Raw genomic sequence first — 19,530 nt, forward strand, 5'->3', positions numbered from 1 at the left:
CCCACACCTCTCAACTATTTTCGAGCATGTCAGGACTCTAAAAATTCATCAAAGATTAATTTCCAAAATGTCTGGAGAGGAATCAGAGTGTACAGAGCGGGAAAGGATGGTCCGTAATACATTAACTATAAATATTATATGAATAAAAGGACCCGATGCTCCGCGATATCGAGCTAGATCTCGGCGCAAGGTTACATTCCAGCTCGCGAGTAGCTAGCGTGTTCCTCCCGGTATCATTAATCGTACTCCTTACTACTGTTCTCGCATCCCTCGCGACCTCGTTTCCGTCGAATCAATCGTCGATCCCGTGCACCGGTTGCAACTCGCGTAACCGCGGTGGAGATCCGTCCCCGTAGCGTGGTCGCGTACAATTCCAACCGGGGGACGAAGGGTGGATCGCCGGTGGTGGGGGTGCGGTATCGCGCGATCTTAGCGGAGAAAAAGGGAAAAAGGACGCGCGAGAGGGCGAGAGGGAAAAATCGAAGCGGAGGAGAGGGCGGGCAACCCCTACTCCGTCGGGTTCCATACTCGGCGAGCGTCGTGTCCGGAAGTGACTCGATGATACGGAATATTAATGAAACCCAGGACGCACACGCGCCGTGTCTACTTTCATCTCGGTGAATCGAGGCCGAGTGCTTAGGCGGTGGCGCGACATCAGGATTCGCGCGCAACGCACCCACACACACACACGGCTGCTCGGGCCTCGTGGTACGCGCGCGTACGAAGAAGCACAGAGGGAGGAAAAAAAAAAAAGAAAAAACGCGCGCGACGGCCATTACTCTCGGATCGGAGAAGCCGTCTGGCGTCGTCTAGCGGGCCGCTCGAGGCATTAACAAAGTAGGGCTCTGGCGTAAAAAGGGTGGGAAGATAAAACAGGTGAAACGCTAAAAAATGGGTCAGCCCGCCGCGCCGCCCTTCCCCGCTTTGGATCGCGCGCGCGCGCGCACACGCCTCGAACGACGCGACGCGACGGCTTACTCGACCACGCGCGCACACCGGATCAGCACGAACACCCTCTCGCAAAGGGCTGGAACATACGTCCTCTTGTACTTGACGCGCGACCCTCTGCGCGTGTGTGCGCCCACCGGGGTATTGCGTGCCGGGGAGAGGGGATGTGTGTGGGTGGCTGGTTGGGGCGCTGGAGAGCGAGAGAGGGTTGGAATCGGACCACCGAGAACGGGGCAGAGAGCAAGAGACAGTCGGCGGAGAAGAGAAAACCGAGAGGGCGTAAGAGAGAAAGAAACAGAGGGCAACGGGAGGGAGTTGGGTGCTGGAGGGGGAGGGTGAGTTTGGAGTTGAGTTGTCGGCGAATGAGGGCACTGAGGCTGGCGGCAGAGGGTGAGGCCAGACAGAGGTTATTGATCCACCAGGATCCACCTACCAACCCACGTTAGTGGGATAGGCTCGGTCTGAATCGTCGACCCACACACGCAGAACCACACCGCGTTGCAAACGCTTCGACGGACCCGCTTTCGCAAAAAGTGTCCTCCGCGCGATCATTCTTACGCGAGCGCATCGCCCGCCTCTACGTTGCGCGAAAAATCCAGACCCTTTCGAGCGACTCGCGTTCAGAATTTTTTTTTCACCCTCCTTTCGGTGGCAAATAATGGCTCGGTGCACGCTTTCGGATTGTTTGGACGGACGACGGAGAGGCGTTTTCAACTTGACGAATATATTACCCGCGAAAGGGGGCTGATAAGGTTGTAGAAAAATATTAAGGGGACGTCGAAACGTTTTGGCCAGCTTTCACGACTTTCTCGCGGTAAAATTCAGCGCAGCTCGGTGTGTCCGTATGCTTAGAAACCACTGATATGCAAATCGAGCCTCGCTACTCCTTTTTTACCCGGCTCTGGCTAGCGTCGCCTGACTACGTTGTAGATGCAATCTCTCTTTATGACGCGAATACATTTATTTCCCCGTATCAGAGCTTTTGCGCGTCCGTGCTTGTGTCCCCGTGTACGTGTGAGCGCGTGTACGTTACGAGGGAATGTGCTGGATTACGTAACCTTTGGTTTAAGAATAGGTCAAGGGCAGCTCGTTACGTGGACGTCCTTCGCTCGTTAGAATGACCGCGATCGACACGATGATCATTGCAGGGAATTTTCGCTTAATCTCGATACTCGATTCGAATTTTTTCCAGCCATAATAACGTTTTAAAATTGCTCGCTGGTCTAATTTTCTTAAATACGAGACACTTGCGTACACACTCGCGATCCTTACGCTCGTTGGAATGAAAATACTGGAGTATTTCAGAGGGCTCTGGATAATTCGTTTATTTTTAAAGACAGCAACGTACGTTTTAGGCACGAGTTTTCTTTGTAACTAACCTTTTCTGTTTTCCGTCTTTTGTAACTACCCTTTAGCGAGCTTGGCACACTCTGAACTATAGGTCATTGCATTTCTATCTTCGACCCTTTCCACTCGGAATGTCTATTGCACTATAGGAAACTATAAAATATTACTAATAAATTAATATACCATATAAAATTTTAAAAAATACGTACACAAAACAATTTAGCGTGGGTCGATATAAAGTCGAAAATTGACGGACTGTTCGGGAGGCGCGTCCGTCGGGTTAATTGGTGCTCAGACCGTGTCTTTGTTAGAACCGGAAATGGTCGGTAGGTTCGAAGTCCGCGTCGGGTTTGGAAGGCGTTAACGAAGGGAACAAAGAAAAGGGAGCGGTAGAAGAACGGAAATTATTTAGCGTAACGCTTCTCCGAAGACTCGTAAATAGCTTGTTCCGTGTTATAATCTTTTCGAGTTCCTAAAGTCGTCCTTGTCGGCAGGATCGATTCCTCCGGGGAGCAGAAGCGGAGGCACTTAAGGTGTTCAAATGAAATTTGCATGACGAGCGCGGCGGAGTTTTGCTCGTCCCTCCGACGAAAAAATAACAGCCGCCGGCCGTTTAGTCGCGCGCACACACATATTTTTCTCTTCCGCAGCCGGTAACGAGTGCCCTGCGGGATACGGGCCCGCTGCCTGTGGTATATCGCCTAAAGAGCGGGTGTTTTGCATAAATAACTGTCCCGGAAGCCGATTCAATTTTCTCTAGGCGTTCTTAACGGGTCAGGCGGTCCTTAAAACGGCTGTCTAGCCGGCACGGAAACTTTCGTTTTCCTGGAAAACTGTTCGCTAGCAACCTGTTCCTCGGTCGGCCGTGCCGGCTGTTATTTTTCTCTCGCCGCCAGCCCGTGATTGCAGAGACCCGGCTAGAACTCGGAGATGTCGTGCAAAAAAACTACCCTGGACCAACATAATTATTTTTTAATTGAAACGAATGCACACCTCTCGTCTATCAGAATTCAAAGATCGATCGAATAATTTGTAGATCTACGAGCATAAATTCAAAGACAATTTGGAATCGTAGTTAGATTAGAAAATGGACGCACAAGGGAGCTCTGTCCCTGGCGTTTGCAGTTGCGTTAGACGCGCGAAGTCATTTCGACGTCACCGTGTTAAATTCATTAGCGATTTCAATTTCAATTCGTTCATTTATCGTTCGGACGAGTACCCGTATACAAACATGCATTACCTTGGACAGGTCCGAGCGCAAGTATCATCGATTCGCTCGCTTCTTTTTCCAATTAAAAATTGGCCACTTTAAACGAAGCGACTGAAATTGGATGGCGTCTGTTTGCTTATGCTTCCAAGTGTCCCGAGTGACCTTTTTCCACCAACGTTTTTCATCTTTTTTTATTAATCAATTAAATCTATTTTAACGAAAGTAATGTAGAAGAGCGTTCGACGGCTCTTTTAAACGCGGACGCGTCCGCGCCGAAGGATAATTAAATTGCAAAATGTTGTCAGCGGGTCGGCAAACATGGAGGTCCGAGGCGAACGAGCGAAAAATTTTATTTTTTTCCGACCGTTCGGAATTATTTTCCACCGATACGACGAAATATATTTTCGTTATCGTTTTTACTCTCGTCGTTCAAGAACCATTGGTTATATCGTTGCAACTCTGCCCCTTCGAAGCTCAAAGCGAGCGTTTAATGTAACCGATGCATCGAGACAAATAAACATTATTGACAGACACGATTAAAATCCTTGACACAATCGATCGGACAAATTATGCGCTAAACGCGCAATGGTACGCCGGTTACTAATTTGCCTATTAAACCGTGTCCGCGCGGGTCGCGATGTGTTTTACTGCGTCCTTTGATAATATGATACTGCGAGCTAGTGTAAATTTTCGAAGGGCCAACGGTAATACGTTCGCGCGCGTGTGCCATTAGTAAACGTTCGTAAATTTACAACGCGTGTAAACGCGGATAGAAATAACGATATCGCGTACCTCATTAATGGGCACGCGCCTAACGCGATTATACTAATGCACCACGGCACCGATAAATATTTCACGGGAAACGCGTCGAAGGAGAATCGAGTCGGTTGCCGAACGACGGCCGTCGCTCGTATCCGTTCGCTCGTTTTCTTCAATTTAATTTTCCGCCCCCGCGGACCCTCCGCGTTCACTCTCCCACTCCCCCTCCCTTTCCAGCACGCGGCACGTCATAGTTGTAAAACATTTTATTGAACTGCTTCGAGAGAGGGCGTTCGTCTCGAAGGGATGATGGAAATATTCGAAGCCTCGAATAATACTGTCTTCCTACGGCGAACTGAAATTTATAGGCGCGACGTAAAAAGTCGCGATGAATTCTAATAAGGCGTTCTTTCCTTCGTCGCCTTCCATTGACCTAGCCCGAGCTATTATTTAATTAATTTTCACGCTCTACGTGCGTGGAATCGTCGAGAGAAACTATCGAGAATAATTTCTTTTTTGCAGAACAATCGTTAGAAAAATCGGTTTTGAAACGATGAACATAGTGGAATTTCTTCTTTATCGTGTAATTTTCGTATACGGTATGATACACATTATACTAATTAATGTACAGAGAAAGGGACGATACGTATGTCATAATTAAATTAATAATCTTTCGCGATAAATTCAGCGAAATTAAACGCGACGAAACTGTTCGCGCGATAATAATACATAATTTCTCGGTAGTTTTACAAGGTAAATCAATATTTTGTAGAGTAAGAAATATTCGAAACTGAATAAATGTTTAAGGAAAGAGAATCCGATCTCGCTCGAAAATGCGACGGGGGAACGGAGTTAATTGCGACGCACACTCGACGGGGACAATTAATTCGTCCTTACGCGACACACTGTAAACCGATAAAAGCGAATCCTCCGCCGTCAAAGGCACGAGCAGCGGCCGCGGACGGGGGTGAACGGAAGCGGAGGGAAAACGTCGCTCGCTTCCATCGCTCCTCGAGCCCGGAGTATACACTCGATTCCAATTGTTTTATCGTCGGTACGCGAAATGATAAAATCGCTACGATTGCGGCACGAGCTTGTCTCCCAGTGAGAGTAAAGGGTGCACGAGTGTTCTTCTCGGGTAGCGAGTTTAAGGGGTAGAAAGGAAAAGAGAGGGAGGAACCGCGTGCTCGATGAAAGTCGATGGAATCTCTTTTGTTTTTCGATGACAAGCGGCAAGGGCGAACGAGAAACAAGGGGCAGGGTGAGGCCAAGGTGGTCCGTGGGGGGTTGGCGGGGGGGGGGGGGGGGGGAGGGCGGGTGCACGTTTATTCCGATATCGTGCAGCGAGAGCGCCGCCTCTAAACGATCCAATTAAATTTCGCGCTATTGTAATTCGAATGGGCCAAGTTGTATTGCATAAATAAATTTATAACGTTATATCTGCACCTTTCCGCGGATCTCATTTCCTTTGTCTTTTGCACAATTCGCCCCCCGCTCCTTCGCGTTCCCCGTCCTTTCGAACGTTCTCGCAAGAGGACCAGACAGAGATAGAGAAATAGAACTGCAATTTATTTATCAGCGCGCGTTGCTTTCTCCAAGCACGCGGGGAAGAAGACGAAAGGCCTCTTCGGGCTTCTTCGGTCCTTCGAATCGTTGAAGGGTTATCGCTCCAAAGGAGGACTGTTTCACGGAAGCACGCGAGATATATGTTGCGCGGATGACAACGCGAAAAGTATCAAAAGCCGAGTGATTTATGAATAAAGGATTTATGCGAGCCGTACTCGGTAATGGGCGAAACAGAGGCGAGCGGCGTTTAAGGAAAGGACGAAGGGCGTGGACAAATTAATATCGATGAATTTTTAGTTCGATGAGGATCGTCAAGGAAATTATTTTGATACTAAAAATCCAATTGGACTGTTCGTAAATAGAATAAAACCGAGCGTAGATACACGTCGATGAAATATAAAATACAGCGAGATGGGGTGCGTTAATGGTTCAAACAGCCGCCTCTAGACGAGCTCGAAAACGTAAAATTTCATTCACGAGTACCTCTAGGAACGCGGACGTGTCTTTCGTCGTATGAACAAGCCGGTTTCAGACATTGCCGACACTCGAAGCGCATCGTGAAATTGTTCCGCGCCCGTAACGGGACAAATATTTCCCCGTTAGATGCCCGTGTCCCCAAATTTTCCGCGTTCATTCGTGAAAACGTAATCGTTGCCGATGTATCCCGAAACGGGCTCAAAGGGGCCGCTTGAATCGTCGTTACTGAAAAGCAACCCTCGTTTTCCACGACCCGCCACCGCTCCGCGCGTCCTTCAGACCGGTTTATCTTATCGAAGCACCCGCGGAATATTATTTCTGATATAACTCTCAGTCGTCGGGTTTCTTCCTGCCCGTGCACCCCCGTCGCTCTCAACCCCTTTTTCGTCGTTACAATTCCTCCCCCTTCCCACCCCCGTCGTGCGTTTCTCCGTGCTTTGGCTTCTCTTCAGCGACCACAGCGACGAGGCAGACTCCTCCTATCCCCGTTTCATTAATTTTATCTGCGCGTTTTACGAGCGGCATCCGCAGCCCGAAACAAATTAATTGCGCCACGCCACTCGAATTAATTGGCGAGCTCGCGAGTCCTCGCGCCGTTCGAGCATTTCCGGATCCGTGATTTTCTAACCCGTCTGCGTCTTTCTTTCTCCGCGGTCATAGAAAACGCGTCCAGCCGCATTCGGATCCGATGAACCAGACTCGTTTTCTTCAATGCCAATTCACGGAAACGCTGGAACTTTTAACCAAATCGAGCAGGAAAACATAAGCAAGCGAACATTTAGTTTTCTCGGACTATAGCGTTCGAATAACCGAGGTTCTACTGTAATTTATAAGTGGGTAGATATCTATAACCCATCCTCGTGGAGATGCACATCTGGCGTAACCGAGAGGCGGGAGAATGTAGGAATTTAAAATCGCGAGACACGAGAAACATTCCACGACGAAACGTTGCGAAGATTCTCTCGAGGAGTTCTATGCGACGACGAGCAAAAGTTGACGAGGAACTTGGGTGAATTAATGTCGACCCGCGCGGATGTCCTCGCTCCTCGAACTTTTCCTGGCCGTTTGACGGAAAACCTTGACTCGACCGGCCACGAAACAAGCCAACTTCCCGAAGAAGTGAGTTAACCTTGTTATCGGCACCCACGCACCCTTACTGTTCCCGAAGCGTATATTTCACGTATCCGTTTCAAGTTAGAGAGTTAAGAATTAGTATTTGTCGAACGAACGCTGAACGATACATGAAAACAGTTGTCCAATTTGAAAAACAAAAACTTTAATTCTTTTCTGTCGATCGAGCGTAGTTCCATGAACGCGCCAGGTTCGCGACTCGAACACTTAACTTTCATTTAAAACGTTCGTTAAATCGCACGCACCGTTAATCGGACCAGGAACGGAGAACCGCGGAACGAGGGGGGCAGCGATTCGAATTCAATCGGGGTCCCGTCGCGGGACGAAGCCCGCGGGAGGTTAATTTCCATCGTTATCAGGCGAGAACGCCGACCCTTAAAAACGTTCTTCTAATGGCGACATTGCGGCCCGGCCTCGAGTACCAATGTCGAGGCAATAACTGGCTATGACCTCGGTTTACATCTGGATTTACATGTAAACGTGCGTGAATCGCGGAAACTACCTCGCAACTGCCACCCGGCCCGCCACCACCCTTGCGAACCCCACCTGGCCAAGTAAATTGGTAACTAAGTGGCAGGGTAATATCGGTAACAGTTTGCCGTTGGGAGATTGTTGCTGTTTGCATTGCTGGCGTTGTATACACCAGCGGAACTTGTGCAAGAGGGAAAAAGAGAGATAGATAGTCGAGTAACGATCAACGTAAAATTCTCTTCTTCGTCGGTTTCCTAGATAAATAAATATCGCAGTATCTATTCAGCACCACGTCAACCAAACTAGAGGGTGGAAAACCTGAATTTTACTTCATGCTGTCATATATTACTTCTAACTTTATTAATACCGAATAAAATTTAAAATCAAATACAATTTTTAAGAGTACTACGTTTGTTAGAATATTATTCTATGTTAGGTATTCTTGATTTTCGTCTTATTTTGGCCTCTAGAATCTCCCATTAAAATTTTTCCCAGGGGTGGCCGAATACTCTGTATATTTCTGAGGAATTTTTTGCTCGTACCGACATCGTTGACACCACGAACAAGGCGAAACGAATTTAATTTTTCTTATCGCACGCGTCAGATTGCAATTTGTTTTTATTAAGCGCGCCGAAAGTTTCTATCGATCCGCAGACTCTTTGTATCTTTTTATGGAAGTGGTAATCCTGGTTTATAAATTTTCTTTTCGGTCTTTTCCCTCTCGTAAAACCGACTAATCTCGGTGGTGCTCGGCAGTGGACACGAAAGCGGCAGGAACGTTAGAACGACGGTCTTCCGTTCGCGATCGCACGATGCACGATTATGAAAATCTCGTTTGATGCAACAACTTCCACTGTGACTTCACCGATTGGTCGTCATCAGCTACTGTCACGTATATGAAATCTGAGCTGTTTCACTTTGTTCGCATCCAAGATGATCGAACGTCTAGAAATTAATAAATTTCGTTCTGCCGTGGAGGGTCCCGGTTGGCGAGAAACGTCCTCGAAAGAATATCGAAAGACCGTGGAAGGCGGCCTCTATTGAATTAAGCGTTTCCCCTACGACTAAATGTTTCATATGGCACTTGTGCCGGTTCCATCTAGACGGGACTACAATGGACCGCAATAAAGTGTTGAGAAAAGTTTGTCGGCTGACGGGAGACGGGAGCGAGACTACTGCGGTGGACGTCGTCGCGGCTCGAGCATACGAATATCCACATCGGGCTAGGCGCTGGTGTCGTGTCCCTCGCGTCGGCTTTCCTCTCCGCTATCTCTATTTACACGGTACGTGTGTGGCCTGTGACGCGACTCGTTCTTTTACACCTTCCTTGTCTGCCCTCCGTACAGCCCTCCGCGAACGTTTCTCCTTTCCTCGCCGCTTTCTTCGCCGTCGCGACGCGTCGCGCCTCTCTTTCTCTCCTTCCCACCCCTTGTTCAGCTTCCCTTCTCGTTCCTCCCCTCCCACACGACCATGAGAACGCCGCTACCACGGCAGGATATCGCCAAGTAAGTTCCCGCTCGTTCGAGCAGGGTCTCAATCCAATAACCATTTAAGAGCCTTACACTCGTACCTTACACGTCGAGGAAGCCGCTTTTACACCGCACACCGACCTCCTCCCCTCTTCTCCGGCCTCTCTTTCTCTCTGGCTGCTGGCATCCCTCCTGCCTCCTCGCCGTCCTCGATCCTCTTTATTCCCTTTGCATCCCTCTGGACACGTCAGTGGATGGTAATGGGGTTAGCCAAGCCGTGTAAACGCACTTAAGCGTCTCTGAACGAGATAGAGAGCTCGCCGCGCGCCGGATTAAAAAGCATTTGTTTCTGTATCGGTTACGCGTCGCGCGATTAGCGTCGTCGGCCGCCTCTGCAAACGCGTCTTTATTGCGCGGCCGTTTTAACCAGGCAGCCCGTTTTACGATATTCACCGGGATACGGGGTAAACTTTTAAGCGATTCATTACGCTCGATATCGTTCGTTCTTGCTTCTTCTTCTTCTTCTTCCTCACCTCCTGTCCGTGGATATTGGTTTTCTTCGCGCGAACCGGCTGTGGAAGTTAAGAACGACGACGGACGTTCGTTAATGTCGCGGCCGTAACAGCTGTAATATCCGACCGAAGTGTAATCTGCCCTCTCGGGCCAAACTTATGAAATTATGTCGCCGAAGTTAATATCGTCTGGTTTGTTTTACCTTCCGAAGTCGAAGGTGGACGGGGCGAAAGAAGGAGGATGTTATTCTAAAATTTGCTTTTCAAAAGCCACTGGGAATGTTATTAATATTCATGCCAGGGGCTCTTGGACGCGAAACGAGCCTCGTCCACGACTATTCTGTCTCTCCTTCGCAATCTTTAAACGCATCGATGAACGACAATGGATTAAATTGCGCATGCAAACATTGTTAAGGGCGCTCGAACGAGTAGAAATGAAGGACGCGGCTGAAATTAAAAATCGTCGACGTTAACGAGACGTGTACCGAGCGCGGTTCGGTGTTTCAATATTTTCCCCTCCTTTGTCTTTGTACCGTGTTCGATGTAAACGTTGTCTTCGAATTGTCTTCTCCGATTGTATTCCCGTACGATGCTCACGATATGGTCGTATGGGCGCGCTTAACCCGCAGAAGCAGAAACAACGATGGGGGGTGAGTTTAAGAGACATTTATTTCAATATCAACGCGACGCGTCCCGATCGGCCCGATTCACCGATACAAGTTTAATTTCCGCGGGAGCCCGTGATTTGTTGCAATACATCGAACGTGAAGTCGCGCGCGTCTTTCCAGTTATTTATTATCCTTTTCCTCCTTTCTTTTTTTTTTTTTCTTGTAATTTTTTCGCAGGATACTCGACGATATTGCGTGTAACTCACGTTCCGAGGAAATGAACGACATCCGTAATCGCGTCGTGTACAAAATATGGACGTTCGGCGACCGAAAGGTCAGAAATAAAAAGTGGCTTCGTAATCTAAGATAATATTCAAACGACGCTCTTGAGTTTCGAGTAAAATACACGCTTCGAAAGGTCACCGCGAATCGTATTATTTAACGCGAGGTAGAAGAGTTTAATAAATACGATTTTATTGTTATTGACTTTCATATAATTTAATGTAAGGTATCTGTCACGTGTTAAAGCTTGCACCATGATTATGTAACTTCGATTAGTTCCTTAGTCTTTTAACTCGAAATCACGTAATATTCCTTATTTTACTTTCTTAAGATTCTTAAATAATATACCTGTCAAATATGCAATGGAAATATTTGAAAACTTTCAAGTGATATACCCTCTGTACAGGTTTTATATAACTTCCATATCTCGAACGACTCAAATTATTAGGTTTAGGGCTAATAAAGGCCAATATTGAAATAATGTGCACCCCTCGAGCCACGCAACTTTTCTATAAAAAGTTTTATCGCGCAACGCATACTTTGGGAGTTGCTCGAGGTGTGCAAGTTGCGCGAACCACCCTCTGTAAGTTACGCTCAATGGCAGTTAAACCGTACCTCGTTTTTATATCGCACCGTGTGAATTTTTTTTTACGCGGTGCCACAAAGATACCGACGTAATTATCGTTATTATCGAGTTGCACGAAACGGACATGTGACTTAAGAATTTGTTAAGCGTTCCGCAGTGGAAGAATTCAAGTGGTAAAGTAATTGTTATTGATTATGGAAACCTCGTACATTTCGTTCGTAAGTCGCGTGACGCGAAATCAGCTCGATAACCTCCGTGGTAAACATAACGAGTTTGAACCTCGGTTTCGAGATATCGGTAATCCGTGTCTTGGTTAACAATTACTAGGTCGATAGTCGTGAGCGAGCGAACGAGCCATCGTACGCGCGATTAATTACCCCCCATTGAGAGTCCGAGGTAATTGGATCGCAATGAAAACTCTTATCTCGACACTGCTTAATCGCGCGACCGATGACCGCTTTTTATCTATCGAAAACATTTCGCTGGTCCGTTTCGAGAATGTTTACAAATGCGGTTCGCGGCCGAGATAATGGGTAAATATAAATCGCGATCGCAGAAATAGCCTATGGATTTCGATAATACTCGGTCGAATACTGCGTATTACTGGACGCGGTAATCGAAAACAAGTTACCGAAATATTGGCGATATTACGCTGGTCTTATTTATCAGGAAACATTATTTTTTTTTACATTGATAATAGTAACACGTGCGACATACGATAACCGCTATTCGATGCTTGTTGCAACCACGAATTAGCAATAATCGCTTCGAGAAGAAGTCGATAATAATTTGTCGTGTTTCTTTCTTTCAGATCGAGGATGACCCGTCGCAGAAGGAGAAGGTAGTCTTGAAACCATTTTGTATATTTTTCTTATCGCGAACTTAAGGATAATATTAACGACAAATAAATTTTGGAAGTCAAGATCGGGGGCGGAATCATGCTGTAAAAGAATTTTTCTGACAGTTCCTTTTGGAACAAAAATCGTACAAAACGTAGAACCGCGTACAGAGACATGCCAAGGAAAATGGCGCTGCGAATTCCGGGGCAAACACGCGGAAGTGGGTGAATTTATATTCGCATCCCGAGGCTCGTGTCCGTGAGAAGAATATTATTATCCGGGTGTCATCTAAATACCGGTATCGAAGGGACTCAAAGAAATCCGCCTCTCCCATCATCGTCTGCTCTCGATGCGTATCGAAGGTGAATTTTCTCACACCGAGAAGAATCGAAAAAGACCAAACTTATTATACGGTTCGCGGAACTCCGTGTTCCCGGCCGTGCGGACCCCATTTTTCGCTCTTTTTTGGGATTCCGCTGATTACACCGGCAAATCCTGCATCAAATTTCGACGAAGGGGACGCTCCCTGTCCCTTTCTATCCTGGCCAAGATCGGAGATTTCTGACCAATTTCAAACAAATCTTGTCCATCGCTAACCACGAAACGAATTTCTGAACCTTATCGGTAGATCATCTATCGTTCACGCTTAGGCTCCAGGATACGAATGTATCCAAATAAAGGATAAATTTATCCGTTGCTCGTCGAATCAAAATTACAGAATTCAATATATTTAATCTGTAAATTTTATTCGAATAGAATAAACGGCGAAGTAACCAACCGTTGCGATGTTTCCTCGATCGGAGAGTGAAGTTTTTAGCGACGGTTAAATAGTTGTTTATTCGCGATGCGAGATTGTTATTTAGATAAGAACTTAGCACATGAGAGGCGATTTCTTTTTGGATGCCAGGGTTCACTGTTCGCTTATTTGTGTGGGAATTTCGGTTGGTCTTCTTCTTGCATTCGGTGCCCCGCGAAGTTTATCACCGGCGATAGAAATATTTTTTCGCGAGGAAATCAGTAATAACGGTATTTCCGCACAAAGGTATCGATAATACCGAAGCTGTGACGACACGCGAAGAAATCTCTAATAATAACGATATATTTAAGAAGAAATTGGCGACAATAATGTGCATTCGCGACGAATCCGATAATAGTAATGTTTTGGTAATAATGTTCGCGTGAAAACTGATCCGAAAATTATGGCATTCCCTCGCGAAGAAATCTGCAGTAAGAATATTTTCGTGCGAAGCGACGACATCGGTTCGGAGAAACATTTCGTATGGAATCAAACGAAGTGCGGTGAAACTTCGCGGACGAGAGCAATTTTCTCGAAACGCGTAATCTTGATATTGTCGAAAAATTGTGAGTAGCGAATCGTGGTTCTTTCTGCTAACGAGCGTGCGGTTTCGTTTCTTATCGACGAGCGTACCATTTCGTTTCGTCGGCACTCTTCTGTGAAAATTACTTCAATGTTCGTAATTCAGACAACTTTCTCGAATCGACGATTCGACCGGACTTATCCGAGATGTATCGATACTCGGGCTCGATAATTCCGTGACTTCGACGAAGATTCGTGCATTCGAGTCCTTTCTCGGGTCCCTGTCACATTTCGGCGATACCCTTTTGGAGAGAATCGAGTTAATTAAGGACGGAAGATTACCGACGAACTCACTGGCGGAACATCTTTGATTGGAAATCGAAGTAAACGATTTCGATTATTTTCTTTCATTATACGAAGTTTCGTCGTTCGCGTATTATTTTTGTTTGGAGAGTATACATATATTTTTATGACCTAGAAGCCATCGAGATCGAACGATCGTTGTTCTCTGATCGAATCAAGACTAGTAATTAGTCGTTATTTGCTCGTTATGTCGACGAGCTTGTTCCGTCGTAGAATAAATTTACGCCGTGACACGATAGGAAAGTTTAAATCGACCTTGGAGCCAAAACGAGTTTGACATGCCGTAGACTTTTATTTTCAATTAATACTTTCCAAAGTATTCTCGTTCGTGCCATTGCGGGCATCCAACCCTATGTTTTAAATTCAATTCCCTCTCCTAACGATCAGTGGCACGAAAACGGATAACTTAAATATACTTGAGCAATTTTAATTGCAAGAACGCGAGCCACGGGCACCCTTTAGGTTATCGTCCGGGCCAGGGAACAGTAGTCGAATTCTCGTTTCTCGAACTTCGAGGCGTATTCAACGACGAATTGGCCGTATTTGTCGAATTAACGAGCGGGATTCAATTTCAGGAACGGCCGCCGCGCAAGTTCGAAGCGCCGTCGTCGAGTTTTTCGTATTCGTTTTCCTTTCCTGTTCCGCGAAAAGGATCTCGTTGTCGAGGGGAAGCTCGTCCTTCCATCTTTCTTCCGGGGGCCGGGTAATTTTCTTAAACACAATTCCTGTCGGCGTGTACGCGAGGAAACAGCTTTAAAGCACGAAGCTCAGCTTTATTGGACGACTTTCGGACGAACAGAGCGCGAACTTTTCATGGCTACGAGGGAACTCTTATAGTCGTAAAAATAAGTGTACTGCCAGGTGGTTTAACGGTGTCTTAAGCAGCGAGCAACGCCGCGTTAAAATTCCTCGAGAACGCCGCAAATTGTGGACGTAGAATTTTGAGGGAAAAGCTGCCGGCTACGCGACTGAACCTTTTTCTCGCGATGTACGCTTCTTAAGGAAAGAAAACAACCAGTAGTAAGTTTTACGATATTTGGATCGTTGCAAGCCGTGTTATAGCACTGTCAGCGAAAGCAGTTTTTATTTAGAAAATTGCAATCTGTCAAGTTTTGACGTAACAGGAGAATTAATTTCGATTCGAAAAATCGAACCAGGTAGTGGTATTTTGATTAAATTTAATATTTACAGTCCCATCGAAACTGTTCGATGTATCCGATATTTCTGCGAGCATTTATGTATTATACCATCATCAATTAGTTAATTGAAAGAAACTGGATCCTTTTTCCCCCGATTATTCGGGCGAACGAGTTTGAATAAAATTAGACGCGCATGATGGTAACCAATGCAATTAACCGATGCAACTGATAGAGAATGTTATCGAGAATACGTATACCAAATTTCATTCGTTGGATCGAATGGTTTAAAACAAATTGTTTTCAAAAGTTCAAGGATTGGTTAATACATAGTAAATGGGTCATCTCGACCGTACGCAGACATTTTCCGCAGAAAATTCGTGAAAAATCGTCGTTATGGGTCCTTCGAGTTGGTCCTCGAGTTTAACCCCTTAAAAATGTCTGTTTTCGTGGTTTAATCCTTTCCTCGCGGGTGTTCCGGGACAGCGTAAGCGCAGACGCGAGTCGCATGCTCGCGGTTGACAAGAAGATCCCTCGTCGGAGCAAGAAGGGAATCGGGCAGCGAGGCGGAAAGAGAGCGTTCGAGGTATCATTAAAGTTCCGCACGGTGTGCTCGGCCGATTCTCGGCATCCGCGTGCCGGATCGCTTCGCTGATATCCATATGCAGTAGCCCGAGGAAATAAGCTTGGTCGTAAATAAGAAAAGTTCTTGCGTCTCTCCGGTCGCTCGAGGGGGTCGGCTCTCCGGTCTGGTGTCTCTCCTCTCTCTCTACGGGCGCGTGGCTTCCAAGATATCGAGTGATTTGTTGCGAGTCCCTCTCTTTTTCGCTCGGGCACTCGCGCCGGAAGTGCCGCCGCCACTCCCGCTGCACGACACACCGATAATTCCGGTGCTTTGGACGCGGTAATGGCGTCGCCGACTCGTTCCGACTCCGTCGTATCGTTCATTCCCACGGAATAATGCATCGGACGATAAATATTTTGTTATTGCTAGTTGACGAATTAAAAGGGAACGTAATGGGCCCGGGGGCGGACCGAATCGCGGCGACTCTCGCAACGGAATGGCACCGCGACGACGACCTCCCTCTGGTTAATCTCGCGTCGATGGAAATGAAACTGCGAACTTTTCGCTTTCTCGGAAACCCTCGTCGACTCGGGCGCGGATAATAAAGTAGAACAGTGGTTCGAACTTTCGATCGTCACCGCCGCCATGTTTGTTATTTGCTCGTTCGAGACACGCGACACGGAGCGTAGTATTTGTATATTGACCGAGTAACAAAGAAAAGGAAAATGAACGCGAGATCCGGTCTGAAAATCGCAAAGGATTTATTATGGATTTCGCAGAACGGGTTTCCATCGTTTGCCAATTTTTTCCCTACCGTCGATTGTAATATCAACGTTCGATTTTGATCGCGAATGGATATCGTTCTGCACGTACGAGTCGTACGAATCAATTTCGTGTCCCGTAATATCGGTCTGGTCTACCTGCAGAAATGTGTGTCGTATTTGTTTCAATCCGTCGGGCGATTTGTTACGAGCCCATAGATAAAATCGTTAAACGTTTGTTATTTTCAAAATATTGTTCGTGTTACGACTCCTTGATATCTCCGAACTGCTTCCTTCTACTCAATTTTAAAAAGTAAGGTTATTTTAGCGTGCAGATCCTTGGGTCCACTTCAATAAATTAGCCTCGTGAATTCATGTTCCATTATCGGTTCTAGATAGAAAAAGGAGGGAACTTTTTTTTTATCACTTTTCGGACATTTGTGACCAATGTACGTCGTCGAGCAGTTGGCCGTGGAACGCGAATAAGCTTTTTGAAAATTACCGGAAGCGGAGTAACGCGCGCCGATGCTCGAGTGAAATACTGCGACGCGTAAATCAATCTTCGTGGAACCATAACGCGAGACTGAGTAATCGTGGGTCGCGCCGCTTAAATTTCATCGGGACGCGACGTTGTTCGTACATCGAGGAAAACTGTTCGACGTCCACACGCTGGTACAAGCTGCTTCAAAACGAGGCTGCAAATCGAAACATGAAAATTCCATTTAAAGCGTTGATTTTTCAATACCTCGATTAACTTTAGAAACAACCAGAAGTCGTTGCTCGGTAAATCGAAAGTTTTGCGCGTTTAAATTAAAAACACTCGAGGTTACCAACACGCCGGTTACAATTTCTTTGCGTCCCCGTTACTCTGACAATGGCGTCGCCGGGGACCCCGGTTATCAATCAACCCTCGTAACGGTGCGTCGGGAAACAATAGGAAGATTAATATTAGAATCCGCGAGTCTAGGTGGAAGCAGTTTCAGGTTCGATTCTCCGGTCGAGGAGATAGCTCCGAAGAAATCATTCCGTCTAATGGACGGATCGGACCGGGGGATGTTGGAACCGAGCGCCAGACGGAGCACCGCCAAAACTTTTTTTTTTCCTCCCTCCGACTCCGGAATCTCTTGGATCACGCGTGCGGCGTGAATCCGGTGTCGACTTTCCGCGAGATGCCGCGAACGCCACGGCACTGCCATAAGTTTCGAGATTTGAGAGATACCGGTCCGGAGGCTCCGCTAAATCACCGACGATCATTCACGAGATTCCGCTGGATAAGAAACGTGGAACGTATTCCCTCTGCCAACTTCTTTTTTCGCCCCCTCCGTCCCACGCCCTCCCCCGCCTCTCTGTCTCCGTCCCACCCTTATCCGCGTCCAAAGGGGCGCGGACAGACTGTTCGACATGGAGGAGCACGTAGCTCCGGAGTCCTCGGGAATTCCATTAACGAAGCAAAAATAAACGTAGCCGGGGAAGGACCGACGCGAGACACGGACTCCTTGTTGAATTAACGGGGGACGTCTTTCGTTTCGTTGATCGGCCGATCGACTTTCCGTTCGGTCAAGGCTCCGGGAAATCGAATCGGATCGCGCGCGTTATCGATATCAACGAGACGAGTTACGTCCCCCTGCGTAACCTCGTTAAAATCTTAAACTCGCCCCTCGACGAGGATAACTCATCGGTTCTCTGGTCTCCGCGCGGCTCCGATGGTGCTCGCTTTGAAAATCAAATTCGCCGTCGAAACTGACGATTCCTACGGTCTCTCGTGTGATATTTTATTCAGCACGCGGGAAACGCTGTTAGGGGTTCGCGCAACTTCGTATCGTAGATGTCGATCGCTTACGAATATAGTTAACGAATCATCGAACCAACTATTACCGGAGCTAAACGTCTGTAAAACGGAGACTAAACGATAAGCCAATTCGGTGGCTATTATTATATTAGTTTCTATGCAACAGCTAGCAATCTATAGTCGTGCGATAGCCAAACCCCCAAAGGGTTGGTTTCCTTTGATAAAATTTTGTCCAGGCACCGGATCGATCGTCCACGAAATCGTCTTTGGAATAAACCCGGAGGACGCGATCGAAGTAAAGAGGGGTGGCGATTTATATCCGTGACGACCTACCTCGGAGGGAATTCTCGCAGCGACGCTAACTCCGTCGAAAAATTTAAGAAATAACCTCCCCCGTCCTTCCTGGTTTTTTTGCGGCGCGATACAAAAGGAGACGCCGAGTCAGGAATTCGAAAAGACTTGCATTTTCCGAAAGGTTCGCAGCGCCGGAAGCGTGGAACAGTGGGATAGAGATCGAGGGGTGATACCGGCAGAGTTTTCGGCCAGAGTAAACGCGATGCTGATGCGACGCGGGGGCGCGGCGAGAAGAGGCGACACGACGCGACGGAGCTGCGTCCAGAGTGGGTGCTGGATCTATATATAAAATAATCCCCAGAAATGGAGGGAATAAATCACTCGAGTCGTGAGAGGCATTCCTGATCAGATAGGGGGTTGGAAACGGGATAAAAACGTTCTATCTCCCTTGAATCGCAAGGAACTTTGCTCTGACCGTTCGCCACCCTTCCTCCGCACCCCATTCTCTCTTTCTCTTTCTCTTTCTCTCTTTCTCTTTGCCAGGTTTTCAGCCACCGGCTGCGCGTCGTGCGCGTCCAGCCTTCGCTCTTTGTGCCCATTGGCAGCACTCCATTATTCGACCACGTCAATTACAGCCTCCGCGCCTAACGACTGAAGAATTCGACGTGCCGCGAAATACAGGCTCTTACGTTCCTCTCCCTGTCGGACAGTCGAGGGCTCTCGAGTGCACGGGCTATTGGGAATTGATAGACAGAAGGGTTCGTCTCGATTCGCAAAGTCGCGAACGATCATCGTGATTCGACCCCTTTCAGCAACGCGTTTCCCGATTCGACTGCCCGCTCGGGGTTGCTCATTTGCTTCCCAGCGTGTTTGTTCGCCGGACACCGACGCCCTCCGCTCGCTCCCACCCCCCGGGCAAATATTTAGCTCGGCCCCCGCGGAAGATTCCTTCGCGGATAAATATTTGGTGCCACCGGTCTTTGACTCGTTTACCCCCACCCGTGGATCTCACGAACTTGGACAGATAGATAGATTTATTGGCTCGGGACAATATCCCTTGACCCTTGTCACTGTCTAATGGCGCGAGACGATTTCTAGT

The 19,530-nt window shown here is 47.3% G+C and overlaps 1 protein-coding gene across 1 annotated transcript in view; it reads left to right on the plus strand.

The window, feature by feature from the left end:
- Nucleotides 1–19,530, plus strand: part of Pdk1 (Phosphoinositide-dependent kinase 1) — a 484,825-nt gene that overhangs the window by 50,921 nt on the left and 414,374 nt on the right. The window contains exon 2 of the mRNA XM_076767331.1: nt 12,178–12,207. Within this exon, the coding sequence (XP_076623446.1) occupies nt 12,178–12,207 (30 nt within the window). The remainder of the gene's footprint in view (nt 1–12,177; nt 12,208–19,530) is intronic.

The sequence above is a fragment of the Colletes latitarsis genome, chromosome 6 (genome assembly GCF_051014445.1).
Source record: "Colletes latitarsis isolate SP2378_abdomen chromosome 6, iyColLati1, whole genome shotgun sequence".
Taxonomy (NCBI): domain Eukaryota; kingdom Metazoa; phylum Arthropoda; class Insecta; order Hymenoptera; family Colletidae; genus Colletes; species Colletes latitarsis.